This window comes from Drosophila teissieri, chromosome 3R (assembly GCF_016746235.2).
Source record: "Drosophila teissieri strain GT53w chromosome 3R, Prin_Dtei_1.1, whole genome shotgun sequence".
NCBI lineage: Eukaryota > Metazoa > Arthropoda > Insecta > Diptera > Drosophilidae > Drosophila > Drosophila teissieri.
In genome coordinates, this window is record NC_053032.1 from 31,609,207 (window position 1) to 31,631,812 (window position 22,606).

At 44.8% G+C, this 22,606-nt stretch overlaps 4 protein-coding genes across 5 annotated transcripts; 2 read left to right on the top strand and 2 right to left on the bottom strand.

Annotated features, from left to right (window-relative positions):
* Window positions 1-306: 306 nt before the first annotated feature.
* LOC122622575 (cyclin G) lies at window positions 307-15,538 on the bottom strand. Of its 2 annotated transcripts, none has more exons than XM_043801134.1 (6): window positions 15,431-15,538; window positions 5,253-6,064; window positions 4,942-5,181; window positions 4,505-4,879; window positions 4,221-4,435; window positions 307-3,139 (listed from the first exon to the last, which is right to left on the bottom strand). In XM_043801134.1, the coding sequence occupies exons 2-6, from the start codon at window positions 6,042-6,044 to the stop codon at window positions 3,064-3,066; spliced, it is 1,698 nt and encodes a 565-aa protein (XP_043657069.1). In that variant the 5' UTR covers window positions 6,045-6,064; window positions 15,431-15,538; the 3' UTR covers window positions 307-3,063. The 2 variants fall into 2 exon arrangements, with proteins under 2 accessions (XP_043657069.1, XP_043657070.1); XM_043801135.1 differs by lacking the exon at window positions 15,431-15,538 and adding an exon at window positions 13,867-14,408.
* An 81-nt stretch (window positions 15,539-15,619) lies between these two features.
* On the top strand, window positions 15,620-19,887 carry LOC122622573 (mothers against decapentaplegic homolog 4). Its single transcript, XM_043801130.1, has 9 exons — window positions 15,620-16,293; window positions 16,485-16,753; window positions 16,835-17,189; window positions 17,382-17,609; window positions 17,764-18,363; window positions 18,424-18,706; window positions 18,768-18,936; window positions 18,994-19,120; window positions 19,180-19,887. Exons 1-9 carry the CDS (start codon window positions 16,230-16,232, stop codon window positions 19,389-19,391), a joined length of 2,307 nt encoding a protein of 768 aa, XP_043657065.1. The 5' UTR covers window positions 15,620-16,229; the 3' UTR covers window positions 19,392-19,887.
* A 19-nt stretch (window positions 19,888-19,906) lies between these two features.
* On the bottom strand, window positions 19,907-20,718 carry LOC122622577 (N-acetyltransferase 9-like protein). The gene has a single exon (XM_043801138.1). It carries the CDS (start codon window positions 20,526-20,528, stop codon window positions 19,926-19,928), a length of 603 nt encoding a protein of 200 aa, XP_043657073.1. The 5' UTR covers window positions 20,529-20,718; the 3' UTR covers window positions 19,907-19,925.
* A 78-nt stretch (window positions 20,719-20,796) lies between these two features.
* On the top strand, window positions 20,797-22,431 carry LOC122622576 (transcription factor Ouib). Its single transcript, XM_043801136.1, has 4 exons — window positions 20,797-21,029; window positions 21,086-21,804; window positions 21,864-21,974; window positions 22,033-22,431. The coding sequence occupies exons 1-4, from the start codon at window positions 20,910-20,912 to the stop codon at window positions 22,169-22,171; spliced, it is 1,089 nt and encodes a 362-aa protein (XP_043657071.1). The 5' UTR covers window positions 20,797-20,909; the 3' UTR covers window positions 22,172-22,431.
* Window positions 22,432-22,606: the final 175 nt, after the last annotated feature.

The window sequence follows — 22,606 nt, forward strand, 5'->3', positions numbered from 1 at the left end:
TTGTGTAATCATTTTGACTATCGATAGAAAATGCACACGGTCTCAACAAAACAACTATCGCGACATCTCAAGTTTATTGCAAGAAAAATCGATAAAAATAACGGTCCATTTTATAAAATGACAAATTTAAAAAATGATACAAAACACTTGTTTAAATTCTGTTTCTTTTAACTAGTTTCATTTTAACGTAAACAGTTTTTAGGTTTCACATTCCAACAGGCCAGCAAGAATTTTTCGGTTATTGAACGTTTTCAATGTTTTGAAATACTTAATAAATAGGTGAAATAAATAAAACACAACTTTCCGTTTACCATTTAATAATACTTTTTTTTTCCATTTATTTGTTTTAATGTGTACAATGATTTAAATCACGAGCTTCAGCTGTTTTCAAACAACTTGTTCCACATTTCTTTACACAATGATCCATTTGCTTAGAATGATTCTGGTGGACGCCTAAAGTAGAATCTAATTGTTAATTACAGATTGTAATTGAAAATAAATTAAAATGAGTGGTTCGTAATGTACAGTATGAATTCATTTCGTGTGGTAACTAATCCTAAAAATGTAAACCTCAACCGAATATAAGCTCAAAACTTGACGATGGTGGATTAACCATCCATCATCAGCATCAATAAAACTAGTCATCAAATAAAAACTAATTATGCATACACTTTACAATAATTGAGATTTTTCTTCACGTTTTTGATGTTGATCCTTGCAAATATTTAACTAACTCCGCGCTAAATACAATGTAAAATTTGCTAGTTGTTAAAATTATGAAATCTCAGCCCGTGGCAGTCGATGGTAGAAAAACTTAGTTCTAGACTTATTTTCACCGCTTTCACCTTTCTCTTAATCGCTTAATCGTCAATTGGCTGTTACTTAAGGTTGCACTAAGCTTAAACGAACACATGATGATCTTTGTCGCTTAAATATAATTATTTGTATCGCATTTCACTTCAGCGTTCGACTGTGTTAACAATGTATTCGGATTCTGTTTCTACAGAACTGATCTTCAGGCTGTGGTTCAGAAAGTTGCTAAATTACAATGAAATCTATTGCACAATTGTTAATTGAATATGTTGACTTTATGGTTGAATATTTACAGCAAAGTCGCCCCGGTTTATTTACACTTGATCGGAAGTCGGGGTTATGGAAATGGTGGTGGTGTACTCACATTTCGCCGGAGTCGCCGCTGCACTGCATCTGGCACCGGGCAAGTGGCCACGGACAAAGTGAAATAAAACAGGCGAGTTTGTTGTAAATATTCATGAAATCTGAATGCCCCTGTGGCGGGGGCAAACGCATTTTATTCAAATTTACAGACAGGAGTTTGCACATTCCGCTGCCAAGTGGATTAAAAAGAAAGTGTTCTGAATTCGCGAAATTTCAATTGTGTTTATGCTCTGCGTTAGTTTGCCTACGTTCTCTAAAACTCTTCGCTCGACCCTCACTCTCTTTCTCTCTCGGTACATCTTGCTAAATGTTGCATCATAATTTCTGATTTCTAATTTGCCGCGCTTCAATTTGTATTGAATTTGGCTTTGTCTCAACGCTGGTTTGCTTTAAACTAGGGTTTAATGGGTAGTTTCGTATGGTAGAACATAAGAATGGATTTCAGTTTACATTTTGTTTAATAAGTTAAATAATATTATGTAACAAAAAAGAAGATTTAGCATGTGCATTATAATTGAAGGTATAATATAAAAAAGAGGATCACCGTGGTACTCGAACTAAATTTCAATGCCTTGCAGTTGATTGAATGATTGATTGTTCGAGTCATAGATAAACAATTGTGTAGAAATAACAAATTTACTTAGCTGCGTATGATAATGAAAGATTGCATTTGTCATGCTTTCGTTTGATTTTCTAGGGCGGAAATTGAGTTCGCTTTTGTTTGGTTTTCGATTTTGTTATACAGAGAAAAATCTACTAGACACACACTACATATTGTGGCTTCATCGTACCTTTGTTTAATGTTATATTATTGTTAAGAGTTCTTAGTCAATACAGGCGGCGAATTAAACTTTAGTTTTTCTATGGGCTTTCTCATATTGTTTGAGCGCGGCTAAAATTACTGAATAATCTGATCTGACCTTGTTTTTGTGTTGTTTTTTTTTTTTTGTGTTTGTGTTTGTTGTTAGCTTATCTTTTAGGTCGGTCTATACATAAAGAACTTTTGTACTTTTTTTTAGATTTTATGATTTTTGTTGGTGTTTTTAAGGTTTTTTGGGTCCATAGATTCGGGGCTTTTACATTTACTGATAAGAGCGGGGACAAACATAGAGAACATAGAGGGACAACTTATTTAGGGGTCTGTAGAAAGGATTTTCTTTTTGTGGGAGTTTTTTCTTTATGGTTTTTGAATTTTTTTTTGACGGTTTCAAGCGCAACCAACAAAAAACTGCTGTCCCATTCCAGATGTTCGGGATATCGGCGTGGGTTCGCAATTCTCAAATCGTATTCTCTCTCTTACTGATCTCGAATAATGATCCGGAACGGCATCAATCTTTTGTATGATGGTCCGCAGCATTCATTTTAATTTTTTTTAATTTTTTTTTGCTTTTGTTTTTTTTTCACGTATTTTTTTGTCTGCCGCAAATAAATCGAAAAAATGTGGGGGGCGCTACTCTCGGGTAACTTTTCAAAAGGGGAAGGGCGTGGCTGCGTCACCTTGCCGCCCACATTTCCGTATCTCAATAGTTTCTTAAATGTTAGAACCAGCGCTACCAAATACACATTCGTGTGTATGCCAAAAGAATTATGATGCACTTTAGCAAAATATACAGTCTACCTCAACCAGCACTACTACACTTGCACGCGGATCGCATTCGCGGGCACACATCCTCTTCGCAGACTTCCATCCTCCTGCTGCTCCTCCTTGCTGCCGATGGGGATATGTCTAGTGTCTGATCTCCTGGGGATTGGTGGCGCCAGGAAAGCATGAGGTGTGAGAAGTGTGGTGTGTCCGCGTCTGCGTCTGGTTGATGGTACTTTTGTCCGCTGCTCCAGTTGTCCAGCTGTTGACCCTGCTGCTCTACTGCTGCTGGCTGTCGCTGGATACTAACATTGTTCGAAAATTGGAATTATGGGTGAAGTGGGCCAGTCCTCCTCCTCCTCGGAGCTAATACTCTCGGTTCTGGAACAAAAATAAACCAAATTGTTAATAAAATTTATCATACGAAGTGGATAGACCAGTCAAGCTTTTAATCAGAAAAGTAAAATTAATTTATCAAACATTTGTTAAGTAACTATAACCCCCTGATATTCCGTTTTCAAGGCTACTGCGGTTTCTCAACAATCGGACATCAATTAACGAAACAAGTTCAAGTTGAAGGCCCCTCTCGCAATTAACGCCCCAAAAATCAGCTGATAATTCGCAAGCCTTTGCTCAGGTGCAACTGGAACACAAAGTTCGGGAAACAGTGCATTGAACTTTCCGAATGTTTATGACTAACTTTTCGAAACAGCGACAAAACCCTAGAGCACAGTATCAACGATAAGATAGCCATTAGGAAGAAAGCTAGAAAATAAAGAAAACAACCTTGTCGAAACAGAAATTCAATGACATTGAACATGCACATCTAAGTTCAATGTGAGAATTCAAGGACGCACAACAGCTGGCAAAGATATAGGTATATAGCTACGTGCGTATATACCCCACAGATATATGTATAGGTTTTGCATAAGCGAGTACTCTTCCTGCGACCCTCGCAGCGGTCTACGTGCGTGTATTTTGTTGTTGCGTCTAGCGGGTATTTGGAAACGATAAGATTGTTGCCGAAAAAAAGGCAAAAACAAGGCAACGAAAATAAAAAACAAATAGCTACACAAACACGCATATATGTAGAATGGGCGGTTTGAAGAGGAGGCGGGCGGACGGTGGGCGAGCCAGTCAGTCTCATGACAATTGTGTTGTTGCCGCTCTGGCTGATAATGGAATCGCTAATATTCTAGAAACTTGTTTACGCCAAAAAGTTCAGATCGTCATCGACACATTTGCTTACATTCGAGATTATATATGCGCGTGTTGGCTATGTCAAAAATCACTAAAAATAAAGACCGGTGATCCAGGTCCCAAAGTTTTATGGTCCCATTTACAAATAGATTTGGAAAAATACCCCTTTTCGAGATTGTAGGTTTTCTCCTTTAAAACTTTTACATTTCTTTCATTCTTCCATAATGTCCAATTATCAATATACAAGAGATTATAGACTCACCTAGAACGCAGGCCATCGTCAAGGGCATTGGAGATGCCTTCCTCAATGGTGGGCAGGTCGGAGGAGAAGCGGTTGATCGGGCGCAAGACGCGCAGCGTGCGACTGGACAGCTTCCAGACAAGCCGCTGCTTGTAGGGCGCCTTGTTCTGCCCGTTGTAGTGGGACAGAATACCCGAAACGATGCTGAAGCCGCAGGTGAAAACGCGATCAGGAATCTGCGGAAAACACGAAACAAGCCATTAGAAGGGTTCAAGTTAGCGGTCAAAGAGCTCAACCAAACTCACCCTCATGTACTGCTGCAGGAAGAGAATGTACTCGAAGACGTGCTTCAGCTCCGGACTGCCGCGAGTGTACGACTCCTTGATGTGGAAGTCCAGGTGCAGGCAGATGAGCACCAGCGCCAGCGTCGAGGGCGTAATCACCGTGGTCTTCACGTCGCACATCAGGATCTCCAGGCGGTTCTCCAGTTCCTCCAGCTTGATGAGCTGCTGGTAGAACTTGAAGAAGTCGCCGCCGATCTCCTTCGCCAAGTTGCGGAAGAGGGCGTAGTAGATGCGCAGGTAGCTCACAGAAGTGATCGGTGCATGTCCCATCTGGACGCCTAGCTTGTTGGCAATCACGCCGGCCATACGTTCCAGATCACCAGCGGTACAACCACACTAGAAACGCAATCAAAAATAAGCACCCTCCTGCGAAATCAAAAGGATTTCCAATCACCCACCTGAGATATTGTAACCAGATCCTCGGCGGGAATGGGCTTCAAGTCCAGCTGCTTGATGGCCAAGTGGAACGAGGCCACGCTCATGCAGGCCATGTGCTTCGGCTTGACGGCCATGCGATCCAGGAAGCGGTCCACCAGGCTCATGGCCGAAAACAGGACGTCGGAGGGCAGCTCGTACCACATCTTCAGGCAGCGCAGCACGTAAGCAGATCCATCACGTCCTCCGGCAGTAACCTCACGCTACAGAAAAAGAAAGGAATACATATTACGTTAGTTTTGAGCTTGAAAGCCAAGCAGTTCACCAGACTCACCCTCGATTCCTTGGGCAACAGCAGCACCGTGTGGAACTTGTCCTGCAGGACGTCGTACTCCTTGAGGGTTTCGTACAACTCGTCCGAGGAGAGGGCATGCAACTGATCCTCTAGCTTTTTTAGGGACGAAGACGACTCGCCGTTGTTGTTGCTGGCTCCGCCGACGGCTCCTGCCTCGGACTCCGCCAGATCCTCGAGTTGTTGTTGTTGTTCGTACTTCTGATACTCCAAGCCAGCAGCACCCGGTGTCCCATACCGGCCCTCGTCCGCAATCCTCATCCAATCAGTTGGCATCTCTGCATTGCGGTTAATGCCGTTGGCCAGCTTGCCCCCACCAATGGCTCCACCCAATCCCGATCCCGGTCCAGCAGCAGATCTACCCGCGGATGCGGCAGCAGCGGCGGCAGCCTGGGCCGAAGTCGAGGGCTGCTCGTCGTCGACCAGAATGGCGTTGATGCTGTGGGCGTCCATGGTGAGTCCGATGTTGTTGTTGTGGGGTCCGTTCAAAAGGGCGGCTGGGTGGTCCTGGTGATCCTGGGGCAAGGCTAGGCCTGGCATAACCGACGACGACATCGATGTCCTCTGCTGCATCAACTGCTCCTGCTGCCGCGCCGCCTGCAACTGGCAATAGTAGGCGATATCCTGCTCCCGTTGGTACTGGTAGTGCTGGTATTGCTCGTATTGCTGTTGCAAGTGCAACTGTTGCTGCTGTTGCAGAGTGCTCTCCAACTCACAATCAACTTCGGCGGCGTATTCGGCGGCAGCAGAGGAGTAGCGTACAGGGACAGACATTGTGAGGGCTGGCCTAGTACCTGTTGTGGTTTTCAAGGTTGTAATTTAAACAAACAACACTCTTTGCTGGCAAAAAGTGTCGGGAAAGTGCAAAAAGAAAACTAGGCCCAGAGAAAATCGCAAGGAGGAGAAGTGGGAAGGAGCGGTATTCGTCCTTTCGTTCTCGCAGTCCTTGGCAAATTTTGTTTGCTTTTATTTTCAGCTAAACGCGGATCTCAGACTTCCCAATTGGGCCGATATCAACGAGTTTGTACGAAGAAACTCTCAATCTTTCGCTTAAGATCCGTGTTGGTAATCAACTTGCGCTTCAGAGAGTCCAAAACGACAACTGGAACTCTCTATCGAAACGCCACCGAAAATAAAACTAATCTGTTTGCTACTTGTGCTGCACACCCCGGTCTCAGAACTCAGAGATTTTGCTTTAGGAAAACTCTGGCTGGTTTTCAGTAACGCCAGCAGTTCAGTGACCTTAATGCAATTCTTTCAACGATTGGCAAACGGGAAACAAACAAAAGACACCCTCTACAATGGTAATTCGTGTTAGACGACGACAGAATTGCGGGCAGTGTACCAAAGGACAATTCGACAATAGCTATGTCTATATAGGCTATAGGTCGACTTTTGGTTTGTCTGGCGTACGCTGATCTCACAATTGTCGCGCTAATAAAATGGAAAATGTGTTCAGAAACTCAAAGCAAGTGAGTTTCTGTGCAAAGCGCTAAAATGATGGTTTATTAAGTGTTCGCTCGTTGCTTTTCACGATAATAAACTCTTGCGCTTGCTAATTTGCTTTTCAGCTTTTATGATAGCTTTGTATGCTTGGTTTTTGGTTTGGCTAAATTGAAATAAAACTTACGAGCTGCAAAAGTGGTTTGTGTGGGGCACAGAGAAATTCAAATATTATTACAGTGTTTCAAAATAAAGTAAATGGTTGGATGGCATGCAAATTAATTGATTGTGTGCAAGTGCATTGCACTCGTTCGCCCCTTCTGTGCTTTTTCGAAATACACGGTGATGTTCAGTGCGTTTAACGAACTTTTTGGCTGACAGCTGAAAAAACACCTGTACAGTGGGAAAAATTGGTTGTGCGCTCGCCCAATGGAGCAATAAACACGATGGCATTGGAATACGTTTTATTTTGAGCAGTGCTCTACTCAAATCGAGCAACCGACCTCAGTCAGTGACACATTTTATTCAAATCGCTCGCTTACAAGGTTGCCTTATGGGAAGGAGGGGGTATGGTGGTATGGGATTCGATGTAGCGCCCAAGGCGAGCCACGTAAATAGATCGAGATCGAGGCAAGAAATCAAAGCATGAATAGAATCGGACAGCAGACATACTTTGATCTTAATTATTCAGATACGTTTGATACACTTGATGAACGACCTTGCTGATTTCGATGTCAGGTACTTGAAATAGACCAATAAGTTCGACGAGAAGTGTAACCATTCAAAACGTTCCTAATCGAATTTATTCCACTCCTTTGGCACAGCCAATAGCAAACAATCTCGAATGGGTAAACAACAAAGCATTAGATCCCTGAGTACTTCCATATCACTTCACACTTCCGCCAGACAAGAGCTGTTCCCAAAAGCCCGCGATTAAAACTTAAGCAAACGCAAAGCCCGACGGAGGAAACCAATCTACATATAAACACTTGGGCAAACATCGCCATATTGTGTGCTAGTTTAGTTGGACCCGAGGAAAATCCAAAGATTGCCGCCTGCAGTACAGCAGCTAATGCTTTCTCCTCCTTCGGAAACCAAAACAAAAACTTCACATAGCGTAAACAATCCGCTGATAGATGACATAAACCCAGCTAAACCAAACACTCGAGAAACTACCCAATGGCGATGGTAAATAAAGCCCCGACAATTGGCTCCAGATGTGGTTGGTTAGTCAAAAGATTCCAAGTATCTGGCAGTGATGAGGGATCGCCTTGTTATTTTTAGAAACGCAACAAGGAGGAAATCACACTGCTGGCAATCGCAAGAATTAGCTGCCCCTGAGCCACTGGCGCCAAGGGTTTCGTCTGTGATACCATTCCGATCGTCCTCTATCTGCATACGTAAATGGCCACAAGTGAGGGCATTAAAGCGTTTAACCTGCTTCATGGCAAACCAGATAAACAAGGCTGCTTATTAGCAAAACAAACAGCTGCTAAAAGCAAGTACGTACGAGTGGAGAAATCCGAAATAAAACCACATCTTTGCTAGCAAACCTCGGATTATTAAACATTCACTTTACCGAGTTGCGTTATTGGGCAATCCAAGTCCATATACCAATCTTTCAGCGGTGATTCGGACTTTGAGAATCCGAATTCGATGACTCTGGCTTTTAATCATAATCAGGTCAGAGAATCATCGAAAAATTCGACCGCGCCCTGAATCATCTTTCAATGCGCCACCATAGCCATGAATCAGATGCGGGTTATGTGACACACAGGGAGTGTATGTGACGCCATTGAAAATGCCCCCCGAAATATTTGTGCATTGACAGCAAAGACTTCCGTTTTGTGGGGTTTCTCTTGATCAGTTCTATTTATAAGACCCAGACGAAAACAGCCAATAACAATAACCGAATAAAACTAGCTTTGGGCCCGCAATTCAAGGTCGCCCACCCACCAAAAACCCGTTTCAAGGGTCGGGGGCGATCCACCAAAGTTTTTGGCCACAAAGCTGCTGAGCAAGCACAAAAGAAATAGTGAGATCGCGGCTTAAAAAGCTTAAAAGCAAAATCAGAGAAAAGCTTCCGCCGCAAGTAAGCGATAACGGTAAGGCACAGAGGTTAAAGTTCAACTTTATGCTTTGCTGAGCATAAAAACAAAGAAAACAATCAGTGGGCAACATAGGTCGGAAGTGTACACGGTTCAAAATTTTATTTGAAAGGGGGTTATTGTAAAATCCATCGCTTTTATAATTTTAGCTGTAATAAAGGAACACGCGATAAGATTTTCGGCATTTGTTGCTATCAATACCAAGATTAGTTGATAACAACATCAGACGATTGTTTTTCCCTCCATATCATCAAATACAAACCGTTGTGGCTCCACTGTACAGTAAAGACCACTACAGTAAAGACAGAGCGAGAACAAAGGCGGTTGTTATTAAATATCACAGCTTTTGTGATACGAACAACTTTCAGCTAGACAAAAAGTTATCGCACTTGTGATCTCTACGAAGGTTTTCTGCTCGAATGCAGTTGTACTTAAAATGGTTATACATATGTATGTACGCAAGATTTCTCAGCTGAATTATTTCTTATTTTTTCGTTTGGTTGTTTTTAGTTGTTTTTCTTTTTGGCGCGCGCTCTGCTGACGCAAAAAGCACGTACGCACACAAATAAGCAACTAGTGAGTATCTGTGTTGCCATATTTTTAATGTTGTTGTTAAAAATACCAGCAGAAGCGCACAAAAATTTCACTTTTTACCTATTTTCGTAACAGGCGGCAGCGGCGGAGGGCGTGGCCATTACCTGGGCAGACAGGCAGGTGCGAAATATTTTCGTGGCTTCTCTTTGTTTTTATCTAGGCAACAGCAACAGCAGCAGCAGCAGCGACGTAAATCCCTCGACTGCAATTGAAAGTTAGACTACAGGTGCGGCCGAAAGGTAAAAAGATGCGTTTCCAAATCGAAAGTGCGGATCGTAAACAAAAGCCTAACCAAAAGCGAAATATTTCCACTGCAAACATATGATCGTCGGAAATTGTTTTTAATTTGTACGCCTTGCTTTGCCTTCCGTTTACTTGGCTTTTTTTTACTTGAGCGAACGAATGGATTGTTCGTTCATTTATCATCGTCATCGACTGATGAAGGTCAACAAATGACAGCCGAAGAGAGAGTGAGATTGCTGCAGATTGCGGGAAAGAGATGGCCAGAGAGACCATGTAAAGACCAGCTTTTCATGGGAGAAATGGAAACGTGACCAGAGCCAGGCTCCAAATGGTGGAAAGAGCGTGGCAAGTTCTCGGCTGTATTTCGAATTTCGATTGTTTTTCTTCATTTTCACATTACAGTCTTCAGGATGTGGCCAGAATTTCATCAATTTAGGCGCCAAATGAAAATTTCTCCCTCAAATTTCTCTCATTCGATGCTTCCTGTTGTTTCTAAAACAACCTGAACCAGCCGAAAAAACGTTGTCAACCCCTAAGAAACCTGAGCAGTTCGACTTTTTCGAGGGCGAAAGAGGTGTATGACTTCGCCACGGGCTATAATTAACGGATGGAAGAAGGAAATTGCCCAGCCAGTTGACTCAGGGGTGGCTCTACTCCACGGAGCAACCCCAAAAAGCGTTCAAATCCACCCTGCTGACAGCCAGGGCTCGGAATTTAAATACCTCAGATGATCCGGCACAAGTGGCGGGGAAACTGCATGAAAAGATCTTGCAGCAGCTGCATTGGCATGTGCTGGAAAAGATACGATACGGGGAAATAGGTCTCCCGATATCTCCAGCGAACAAAGGAAACTGTGTTTTTCGGTACACTAAAGAAAAAGACCCCGAAAGCAAACGACAATAGAAACGCAGAGGAAAGATCATTGCACTGCGTTTCGTTGGATTTGGAAATAGTGCCACCCTATCAGTCGATCGACCTTTGCCAAGCCTGTTTTTCAGTGCTCTCTAGTAGCTTGAAATCAATACTTGCGTGCTATCGGTAGGTCGCTCTCGTCAGCTGGACTGGCGATTTGCATTAGCCCATTATCTACCGATCGTGTGACTCGGCCATTTCCAAATTACAGCGCACTCGAGCCCACTTTTCATTATCAACGGAAATGCAGTAAGAATTTCCCTGACGTGAAGAGAACGTGCCCAAAGTCTGAGTGAATGGAGCGGCGGCTAAGCGTCTGAGGAGCGTGCCAAGGGAATGATAAGCGAGTGCTAATCGCGGAGAACGCAGTCGTAGTTCAAAGTCCCAAAATAGCAAAGGGACGGACCCGGAACACCAGTTAGTTGGTGGTTTTAATGTATAAGATTGAACAGAAAGGTGGTGGTCTAATGATTCATTCTAGTAAAGAGCTGGCAACCATGCTACCCGTAAATGCATTGGTTAGGGAAGTTTCAGCTTTGATTGAGGAAATATATTTAAGACAATTTGCTTTAATTACTCTGCAAGTGCAAGAGTATTCCCAGGCGCCTGAGTTTATAACGAAGCTCCTCCTCCGAGGGCATTTTCCAAGCCTAATGGCAGAGAAATTCCCTTCCCATAGAGGGTTTTGTGTTTATCGGCGTAATTGCTAGCCTCGAGATATCGCAGGGGTTCAATTACTGCTGTATTCCCCATACACGCGTACTATATCCATCCAAGGTTCCGGACTGACATTTACATATGTGTACAAGTATGGAATGTCGGTTCGAACATATAGATGTCTTCCAAACGTAAATATTTATCGATTGTCTTAAAACTTTGACCTTGTGAAGTGTCAACCTTGACTGTCGAACCACCATAGTTTTGCGCCAATCGAGCGTCATTATCGTTTACTCTCAGTGCAGTCAACATGTCGAGTTTCGTGCCGAATAAAGAGCAAACGCCGACAGTGTTAATTCTCTGTTTTCATTTGAAGAAAACAGCAGCGGAATCGCACCGAATGCTTGTTGAAGCCTTTGGCGAACAAGTACCAACTGTGAAAACGTGTGAACGGTGGTTTCAACGCTTCAAAAGTGGTGATTTTGACGTCGACGACAAAGAGCACGGAAAACCACCAAAAAGGTACGAAGACGCCGAACTGCAAGCATTATTGGATGAAGACGATGCTCAAACGCAAAAACAACTCGCAGAGCAGTTGGAAGTAAGTCAACAAGCAGTTTCCAATCGCTTGCGAGGGATGGGAAAGATTCAGAAGGTCGGTAGATGGGTGCCACATGAGTTGAACGACATTTCATACTTGTACACCTGGTAGATAGCTGGCCGATACACTGCAATCCCAATGATGACTTATAGAGCGAGGGATTCGCTTATCAGAGAAGAGGCGGACATTTCGTAACATTCCATGACGTAAGTACGAGGTTCGATAAAGCGGTTCGATCTTATCGCCATTGTCAGAGAACCCATAGAAATGCCTCCAGAAGGGCAGGCAGCTGCAGTGCAAAAAGAAGAAAAGGGCAGCTGCAGTCGGGACTATGGGATTTATTTCGTCACCTTTCGGGAAATTGAATTAGCAAGGGTGGGACTCGAAAAGTCGCCTGGCACGAGCTTTGAAAGGGGGAATGTCGAAGGGAGGGGTGCAAATCGGTTCAGTTGAGTGCTTTTTCTGGGCGCTTTTGAATCTCCGGGAATGGGAATCGGTGTACATGGGATGAGATGGTCAGCTGTCGTTCAAGTGGGTTTGGCATTGAATTTCACTTTGGGCCGTCTGTCGTTTTTGCAGACACACGAATTTTATGGCACACCGAAATCGAAGAAAACAGGTAGAAAGCAGACGATTTCTGCTAAGAAGGCGCCTTCCTAACCGCAAGTGGAAGCCCAATAGATGTCATCTGGATTTCGGGCTATTTAGCCTTAGACTGATCATTTCGGTCCAATGACTTTGAGGGAGTGCAAAAATAAATGATGTACTTTTAAACTGAAATTGAAATGAATCTCTTCATTCAAAAAGTGATACTTTTAGTAAAAGTGACCCAAATAGTTGGATATTGGTCAGCTAAGGGTTAATGGTAAATTCTCCCCTTCCTCACCCGTTTCTTCTCTTTCATTCCGCAAAGAAGGTGGGCAGAGAATAGAAGAGACCTTTTTACATGTAAACAAGTGTGAAGAGGAATAAATAAAACAACGGTACAGCAGCAACACCCACACAACCACACCAACCTAACTATTTCATTAGTATGCGTGCGTGGGGTCGTTTTATGCGTTGTATATATTTTATTTTGGAGGCTATGGAAAATATGAAAATCAACAAATTAAGCAATTCTGTGCGAGTTTGCGACTGCGCAACAAATTGAAATCAACAAATATGACCCAGAAAACAAACTAAGAGCGCTGAAGGTGAAATCAGGAGAAACGGGGTACAAAACGGAATGCAATAACAGTTGTTAATTGTGTTTTCCAGAAACAAGTTGCTTCTTAAAACAAGCAAAAGTGTTTTTGAAACGAAAACAAGTAGTTTTATTCGTCGCACATATTTTATTTTTGGCTGACGCAATTCCAAGCCCGAGCACGCACACTCCCAAACCAATCAAGTTGCTGTGCTCGTGTGAGTGTGTGTATGAGGTAAAAATCCGAATGGGAACACAACACACATACAAAGTCTTTGTTTGCAGTTCGTGTGTATGTGCGCTGGTAGGGGAACTTTGGAAGTGAAACACACTGATTGTGGGGAGAACAACAAAGGAAAAGGGGAATGTAAAGTAAAACAATTGACGCAAATCGGGAATAAAACTATGCAAATTGGGGAAGGCAATAGGAATAGTTTTTCCAGGCGAATAAGGAGGTGCTAAGGTAACTAAGGCATGCCTTACTTGCATTACTTATGTATGTTGTACAGCTTGCATAAAAAGCACAGACCCTCAAACACACATACCACTGCAAGCAGCATAGTTCCCCCGCCCACCCCTCATCCGACCCTCTCGCTCACTCTGCAAGCATCGGCCTACGAATAGCGGACCCCAAAAACCCACTCTCTCGATTACACACACACAAACACCAGACAAACAGCTGTGAAACAAAATGGAAGCGAAACAAACACGTAAATGAACGAATTTTGTATGTATGCCTAATATATTTTCTTTTTCTTACAAACAATATCATCTGATAGATGACGAAAAAACCTACATTTTCTTTTTGCATTTTATCGACTTTTTCCCTTTTAAATAAATATAGGATTTTCTTACGTTTTTACAGCCATTTTGTTGTTTTTGTGTTGCGCAGGAATGTTGAGATGAACCTTGTTTAGTTGTGAATTTCTGCTTCTATTACACTCGAAAATAAGTGAATAAATTGGCTGGCAGCTTATACGCTTATTCAATTATTGCGTCAGAGAGTTTGCTATAAAACCTTGTCGTTGGCCATTTAAGCTAGTTGTTAACTAATTTGTACTGCGTTTGTATCACAATTGGAACTCTGTTTATTAGGCTGGCATTTTATCCTCGGTTTTTCCCGTCTGCGGATCGATTTTTCCCACACACACTAGGCTGAAAGTGCTTGGGACTTTTCTCCATCAGCTGTGCATTTTCCTTCTGCTAATTTTCCTTAATTTCGCTTTAGCAAAGCTTTGTACATTCGAACAGCATCGATTTTTGCACTTGGTCCTTACAAATTTCTATTTCTATTTCTAAGCAAACAAACACAATCAAACACTCGCGCTCGCCAAAAACGGTACTTCTTCGCTTTGTTGTTTTTTTTCGAATGAAGAATTTTGTGAACGACCAGTGTTACCAGTCGGTGTACGAGTTTCACACAATTGGTGCCAACAGAAATTCGTACTATAAAATACCCTAATCGAGCGGAGACGATAGTGTCGATGTTCCTTACTATCGAAGGGGATGTTATTCGATTATCTCTGTTAAATAACATTTCTCTGTAATGTTATCGAAGTCAAAAATACCCGCCAACAATTCAAATAATTAAATTCAATTCAATTATGGGAACTATAAAACCTAATAGCGAATAAATATATAAGCATTTCTTATGCTTCTAAATGCAGTGAATGGTAATTTTTAATACAAACGATTAAAAGGAAGTGAAAAGGGACAAACTTAATTTCAACGCATCAGCTGAGTCCCCAAACTAGTATTACAAATAGAAGAATTCTATTTTCGCAGGGAATAGGAAACTTACTACACATTATTTCACAATCAATGTCATTGCCAAAATAAAAACACTGAAACATATTTATATATATACCCTGCGGAAGGCGGAATTCCAAAGAGATTAGCGACGAAATTACTCGTTTTGATAAGATATTGTGAGCATAGAAACTACGCAGCGCCTTGTTTTGAAAAATGCCGGAGAAATGCATTTCCGGCTGAAAGAAAATTCGTTACTGTTGCCAAGTGGACATTTTTAGATGAAGGAGGGGAGGGGGTGGTCTATTTCAGGGCCCCTCTACACACACACACACGCACACTTCTAGAAACAACCTGTCACACACACGGACTCATCGAAGAGACTTTCGTATGAATGAATCTTAGCTAATGGAGTAAGGAAGTGAAACTTTTCAATGGGAATATGAAATCACCGATCTAACTTGTTGCACAAGATATTCAACCTTCGATTTTCCCCAATCTCAACGATTAGAAACTTTCCTCAATTTCGTCACACGCACATACACACACACTCATGCATAGGGAAAAAACGCGTGGCGATTGATTTTCGGCCTTCCAAAAAGTTCGTCTTATGCACAGAACAGTCCGCGAAATGAATGTAGGTTGGTGTAATAAATCTCATGGCACTTACCCGGATGCCTCTGCGTTTTGATCAGTATCTGCTTTCTTTGCTTCTTTTTTCCAGAAAATATAAACTTATTCTCAAATCAAATCTTCGAGAACTGACCAAACTAGATGTTTGGAAAAATCCACGGTGGGTATTTCGTGCATTGCCCATCTGGCAACGCCCGCCGATGTTGTATCGTCAAACGGTCACTCTACACAGCCGCAACAAAATAAAGAAGGAAAAAAGGCAAATTGGGTGGAAAACTGGATTTCGTCGGGCGGAAAATTGCACTTTCGAGTTTCCCAAGCAGCCAATTAAGTGCAAACTATGAAATTCCACGAAAAGCAGTAAAAACAAGTCTTTTGCAAGGATTTGAGCAGGAAACTTCTTGCTGCTGCTGTGTGTGTGTGCAGTGCGTGTGCCAGTGTGCGCGAAGAAGGAGGAGGTGAAGACGGTGGAGAGGAAAGAAGAGTTTTTCGCAGGGAAATTACGCCAACTTTGTGGGAGTTCAAGTTTTGTTAGTTGTGCGCGTGTGTGTGCGTTTGTGTGCAACACCCCCCAAGCCCACTTACACATAGCCAGCCAGCCGCCGTTTGTTTTGTGCTCACATTCGCGTGCCGCCTTTGTTTGGCTTTCCTTTCGGCCGTGATTCTCCGTCTTGTTTTCACCCGCCGCCGGCTTCGATTACGCCTGCTCCAGCTCCCATCCGACCCCCACTCCGCACTCCGCCACTGCCGATCCCCATTCCGGATCCGGATCCAGCAACAACGCCGCCGTGGATGCCCATGCTCGCACCCTGGGCTCCCTCGCCCAGGACTTTGGCATGGGCGGCGGCTCGGGGGCGTGTCCGCCCGCCCACATGTACGGCGCTGTAGCCCCGCAGGACAGTAAGTAAAGTGCTCCAGAGGCACCAGTCGAGCTAATTGGATTCCCTGAAGGGAATTAAATGACTACTGAAGTAATTTAGTTGGTTTCATTTTCTCAAAGCTAAAGAAATATAAATTGTACTGAGCGGTATCCAGACAGAACCGCTGATCTACTCCTTAAACTCTAAACTAATTACCCCCACCATCCACAGTAATTGTCCGGGACATGGTGCAAATGCCGCCGCCGCCCTCCAACGCCCCCACATCGGCGGACGCCTGTCTGAGCATCGTCCACTCGCTGATGTGCCATCGGCAGGGCGGCGAGAGCGAGGGATTTGCCAAGCGGGCCATCGAATCGCTGGTCAAAAAGCTGAAGGAGAAGCGCGACGAACTGGACTCCCTGATCACGGCCATCACCACGAATGGAGCACATCCCAGCAAGTGCGTGACCATACAGCGCACCCTCGATGGTCGCTTGCAGGTAAGGATATGAATGGCATGGTTATGGTTAAAATGGAAGAATAGATTTCAATGAACTTACACCTTAACCTTCTATCAAAAGGTTGCTGGCCGCAAGGGCTTTCCGCACGTAATATACGCCCGGATTTGGCGCTGGCCTGACCTGCACAAGAACGAGCTGAAGCACGTCAAGTACTGCGCCTTCGCCTTCGATCTCAAGTGCGACTCGGTGTGCGTGAATCCCTACCACTACGAGCGCGTCGTCTCTCCGGGCATCGATCTGTCCGGCCTGAGCCTGCAGTCCGGCCCCAGTCGCCTGGTGAAGGACGAATACTCAGCGGGCCCGTTGGTGGGCAGCATGGACATAGATGGCAACGACATCGGCACCATACAGCACCACCCAACGCAAATGGTGGGGCCAGGCGGCTACGGATATCCACAGGGTCCCTCTGAATATGGTAAGACTGCATAATTTTCAATTGGTCGAACTAGTTTAGGTTGGAAAACTTAATTTTTTTATAATTTTTTAGATTATTTAACATTTTGAACTGATTTGTTCCTTTATTTTTTATTCGTTGGATTATTTTTTGGTTTTAATATGTTTATTTATATTTGTTTTCTTTCGGGGCTTTTATGTTGACTTTGCGTAGTTGGCGAAGCCAATCCCATGAGTGCAATGTTTCCCACCGGTCGCACAATACCAAAAATCGAGCCCCAGGATGGAGTTGCTGGGTCGCGTGGGTCTTGGATGGTGCCACCTCCCCCACGGCTGGGTCAGCCCCCGCAGCAGCAACAACAGCAGCAGCAGCCGCAGCAACAAACCCCGCAACCTTCACAGCAGCAGCAGGCACAATCGCAGGCAGCTGCTCACTCACTCCGTAAGGATTTGGCTTGAATTTGAATTGAAGTTTCCACAATCTAATTTCACTTTAATTTTATTTGATATGTTGGATTTTAAACTGTAAAACTATTCGTCATATTAGCAATTAGTTTCTGAATACTTTCTAATCTTTTGCCAAACTCAACTTTCAGCTGTACCTCACGGTATGCCGGGCATGCCTGGTCCGATGAATCCCGGACCCGTGATGGCACCCCCACCCCCGCCGCAGCAGGCTCAGAATCCCCAGGGCAATGGGGTGCATCATAACCAGGCCACTTCGCCCACAGATCCCGCCTCCGCACTGGCCATGCAGCAGCAACAGCAGCAGCAGCAACAACAACAGCAACAGCAGCAACCAGGCGGTGTGCCCAATGGATCAGTTAATGCCAGCGGCGGAGCAGCCACTGGCGGGCAGTACTATGGACAGCCACCTCCTGTAAGTCAAATGCAAGGTGCTGGTGGCGGAGGCGCCTCGGTTGCCCCGTCCGTCCACGCCCAGCAAAACGGCTACGGGCCGCAGCCAGGATCCGCGGGCACTGCTTCCGTTGGAGGTGGCGGTGTCTTTGGCACAGCCCAACCCACACCACAACAGCCACAGCAGCCGCCGACCGGAGTGCAGGCCAATACAGGAACTGCTGGGGCTCAAGCTGGCGGGGGAGGCGGTGCAGCAGGCACCTGGACGGGACCCAACACCCTCACCTACACACAGTCTATGCAACCACCAGATCCACGCTCTTTGCCAGGGGGATTCTGTAAGTCTAGGTTATAGAACCCACTGTGCGACTTTGTAATACCTATCTCTCTTTTTCCAGGGAACTCGTCGCTTTCGGGTGACCTCGGCTCCCCGCAGCAGACGCCTCCGCAGCAGCAACAACAACAGCAGCAGCCACGCCTCCTGTCTCGCCAACCGCCGCCGGAATACTGGTGCTCCATCGCATACTTCGAGCTGGACACGCAGGTTGGCGAGACCTTTAAGGTGCCCTCGGCGAAACCGAACGTAATCATCGACGGCTATGTGGATCCCTCGGGCGGCAATCGATTCTGTCTGGGCGCCTTGAGCAATGTTCATCGCACTGAACAATCGGAACGTGCCAGGTGAGTACATCCCCCTGGGTGTTGCCCGACGAGCAGGGACTAATTACAGAGTTCAATGCAGGCTGCACATTGGCAAGGGCGTGCAATTGGATTTGCGTGGCGAGGGCGACGTCTGGCTGCGCTGTCTTAGTGACAACTCAGTTTTCGTACAAAGCTATTATCTGGATCGCGAGGCAGGACGCACACCTGGCGATGCTGTGCACAAGATTTATCCGGCCGCGTGCATAAAGGTTGGTGCAAGCAAGGGAATTCAATAAGATTATTTTAACACAATTTTTGGCATACAGGTGTTCGACCTGCGCCAGTGCCACCAGCAGATGCACTCGTTGGCGACCAATGCGCAGGCAGCGGCCGCAGCTCAAGCGGCAGCTGTGGCCGGAGTGGCTAATCAGCAAATGGGCGGCGGTGGAAGAAGTAAGTTCATGGAATCAGTTCGATTTAATGCCAACTAATATGTTAATGTCTTATTCTAGGCATGACAGCAGCGGCTGGAATTGGCGTGGACGATTTGCGCCGACTGTGCATCCTGCGCCTGAGCTTTGTCAAGGGCTGGGGACCTGACTACCCACGCCAGTCCATCAAGGAAACGCCCTGCTGGATCGAGGTGCATCTGCATCGCGCTCTGCAGCTGCTGGACGAAGTGCTTCACGCCATGCCCATCGATGGCCCACGTGCCGCTGCCTAATCCGTATTTATTATTGGCCTACATCTATGTTAAGAGCTCAGTTTTGGCGGCAGCTATCCGACACAATTGGCGGATTTTTGTTTTTCATTTGCAATTCTGATTACGATTATGTTTGCCTTTGATTATTTGATAATAATTTTTATAAAAAATTGAAACAATTTAGAGGTCTTAAGTATGCAGTATGCAGCTGTAAAGCACTAAGCATCTAGTTTTATGTACTATACTTAAATATACACACACGCAACACCGGATACAATGAGCAAGCGGCAAATGCTTGTTGTCCATTTCCTGCCACGAAAATTACAAATTACAAAATACAAATTACAACTTACAAGAAGCATACACAGCATTACAATCATCCAAGCCACAGGGCGAAACAAAAAGAAACATCGATGCACCCATAAATACATACATTTGATGTAAAATGCAACATAAATAAGGCAAGCGAAACAAGTAGATGTAACATAAGTGTAATAAACAGACCGTGAAATTACGATTCTTAAAGGTTATTTTCTATTCTCGATCATCATTGTTTCACTGATAGCTTTGAGTGCGCAGATCCACCTGTTGGTCCAGCCAGTTGATCCAATCCGGAGTGATGGGCCGCTCCAGGGTGACCTCGTGAAAGACCTCCACTCGACGCGTCTCCACGAACGTAAAACTCTTGAACAAATGCAGGGATGCAGCGTTATCCATGTCGATCTTCACCTCGAATTTGTCCAATTTTAACTGGGACTGCGCTTGGGCGTACTTCAGCATGAGGAGCATGGCTTCCCTGCCGAATCCCTTGCCTCTGGCATCGGGTTCGGCAATCATGATTTCCGCCTCCGCCGTTTGTTGCTGGCTATCGGGATCCTGGTGCAGGAAGAGATTGGTGTCTCCCACCATGGCGGTAATCTCATCCTGGTCACGCGCGTAAATCTCTGCATCCAGGACAATGAAGGTGAGCTTGTCGTCGTCCTCCCGCCAACTCCTTTGCATCTCGTGCTCCTCTTCCAAAGTCAGCTCCTCGGAGGCGGTCAGCTCCCTCAGGGTCTCGTTGCTCATCCACTGGTGGTACTTGGGCACGTGGCGCGCCTCGTAGGGCACCAGGATAACCCTGCGACCCAGTATCTTGGTATTCGCGTTCAGATGCATCCTCAGAGATACGAGACTTAAAAAATATGCTCAACCTGGAAATATTTGTTATTGTAAGGTTGTTTACACAAATCAGCTGTTCAAATTAAGTGAATCTACACTGTAAGAAATGGTCTGCTCGCATGCACTGCAAATAAGATAATATTTTTCAAATTAACTGTTAAATATAATCCTGGAAAGGCGAATTGGAGGGACATTTTCTTATCATTCCAATCAGAATCCGTTTTGGAATACCCCTTACGATGTCATGATAGCGTTGCCAGATCGTCTCAGCTGGACCAATCAGGCATCGCTAAGTGAGCAATAATATGAAAAGCAGAACAATTTTCTGTTTAAATTCTTCTTAAACGTTACTAAGTCACTAAGTTAATAAGTCAATAAATGCCGCAGCGTTATTGCCGCACTTGCGGCCAGTTCATCTTCTGTTCAACGCCCAGGAATCTCTTCCAGGAGCCCGATTCCGTGATGCTGCACCAGATCGAGGCTTTGACTGGTTTGTTTGTGAGTGCCTCACTATGTTTATCTGATTTTAAAACTCAAGCCTGGATAATCTATAGTTACTCGGCGGATCCGGAGACGAGCACGAACTGCCCACCTTCATTTGCTCACCCTGCGAAATGGACCTGCAGGTGGCGATTTCCTTTCGGGAACGCGTGATACACACCCAGAACACACTGCAAAACAGTCCCAACGTTGGGGTCTTGGACTTAAACGAATCCGTCGTGGTTGGTGTGGAGGAGGAGCTTCAGTACACCGAGGAAGTCACCGAAGTCGAGGTCATAGACATGCTACCCGAGGAACAGCTGCCGGAGGAGACGGAAGAGCCGCTCGAAATATGTGAGCAGATCGAGGAGCCTGAGGTAGAGATTCCTGTGCAGCAAAAGGAGCTCCGCAGAAGTGCAAAGTCCACGCCCCCAGTCTTCCCCTCTCTAAAGTTTGCCGACAACAGCCAGGCCCATAATAGCCACAAACCACGTACCCATTGGGGCAGGCTCACCGAGGACGAAGCGGTGGCTCTGAAGCGGGAACGACGCAAGAGGGAGTGCATATGCGAACAGTGCGGCCGGCACTTCTCATGCCCCAGCAACTTCAAGCTGCACCTTCTTCGGCACACCGGCGTGAAGAGCTTCGCTTGCGACCAGTGCTCCCAGAAATTCTACACTGGTACACTTCTGCGGCGCCACCAAGCGTTGCACGCAGGAACTGCTCCGTTTCAGTGCCGCTACTGCGAGGCAACCTACAGCAACGCCAGCGGACGCATCCAGCACGAACGCATGTACGACAGAACTGGTTTCAATTTATATTGTCTTCTATATCTGACCTTCTTTCGTTCAGGCGCCATACGAATGTCAAACCATTCAAGTGCAAGGATTGTGATAAAAGCTTTGCCATGAGCGGAAAACTCCGGACGCACATGCTAAGTCACACCGGAGTGCGCGCGTTCCAGTAAGATTGCAGTTGCTTGAATCTCAGTAGGATTCCTAACATGTAAACTCTTTTTCAGCTGCGAGTCCTGCAAAGTATCCTTCGTTCGCCGCTCCCACCTGGCTGCTCACTTCCGCTCCAAGGGCCACGCCCACGTTTTAAGCGCCCAGGAGGCGCTGGATAATCCTGTGGAACTGGACGTAGAGGCCAGTACGTAAACGAATCGTTTGGATGCAGACAAGGGCTAAGGCTAAAAGGCTAAAACTTAATTAGGCAAAATTAATTTACCAAATAAGGATTCTAAGATGAATAAGATGTTAAAAGATAATTCTGCTGGGGATTTCGAAACTAACAACCTATAGCTTAGATTATTTTCAGTTTAACTTTAATACTCAATGTTATTTATATTTATCGAATACAGGATATGTGCAAAAAGGGCTGTGTTAAATAATAAAAGATTGTATAAATGTTTATTAAAGTGCACTTTTGTTAATGCTTGTAGTTTTTGTCTTACAAAATGGATACAAAACGTGGCCATTTTGTTATGCCTTTGCAGGGTACCTGACTGAAGTTGCGCGCCACTTTTTGTTAAATCAATTTTATGTTAGTAGTTATATTAAAATTGAAAACATCGTTAAATTAATTACCCTTTT

What these genes read in the sequence shown, in the direction of transcription:
- LOC122622575 (XM_043801134.1), bottom strand. Translation starts at nt 6,044, where the DNA reads ATGTCTGTCCCTGTACGCTACTCCTCTGCTGCCGCCGAATACGCCGCC. An exon ending in ATCTGGTTACAATATCTCAG is followed by an intron (nt 4,880 to 4,941) that starts GTGGGTGATTGG and finishes TTGCGTTTCTAG; the next exon opens with TGTGGTTGTACCGCTGGTGA. An exon ending in TCCTGCAGCAGTACATGAGG is followed by an intron (nt 4,436 to 4,504) that starts GTGAGTTTGGTT and finishes TGTTTTCCGCAG; the next exon opens with ATTCCTGATCGCGTTTTCAC.
- LOC122622573 (XM_043801130.1), top strand. Translation starts at nt 16,230, where the DNA reads ATGGGCGGCGGCTCGGGGGCGTGTCCGCCCGCCCACATGTACGGCGCT. An exon ending in CCCTCGATGGTCGCTTGCAG is followed by an intron (nt 16,754 to 16,834) that starts GTAAGGATATGA and finishes TTCTATCAAAAG; the next exon opens with GTTGCTGGCCGCAAGGGCTT. An exon ending in GAACAATCGGAACGTGCCAG is followed by an intron (nt 18,707 to 18,767) that starts GTGAGTACATCC and finishes AGTTCAATGCAG; the next exon opens with GCTGCACATTGGCAAGGGCG.
- LOC122622577 (XM_043801138.1), bottom strand. Translation starts at nt 20,528, where the DNA reads ATGCATCTGAACGCGAATACCAAGATACTGGGTCGCAGGGTTATCCTG.
- LOC122622576 (XM_043801136.1), top strand. Translation starts at nt 20,910, where the DNA reads ATGCCGCAGCGTTATTGCCGCACTTGCGGCCAGTTCATCTTCTGTTCA. An exon ending in CGCATCCAGCACGAACGCAT is followed by an intron (nt 21,805 to 21,863) that starts GTACGACAGAAC and finishes TCTTTCGTTCAG; the next exon opens with GCGCCATACGAATGTCAAAC. An exon ending in ACCGGAGTGCGCGCGTTCCA is followed by an intron (nt 21,975 to 22,032) that starts GTAAGATTGCAG and finishes ACTCTTTTTCAG; the next exon opens with CTGCGAGTCCTGCAAAGTAT.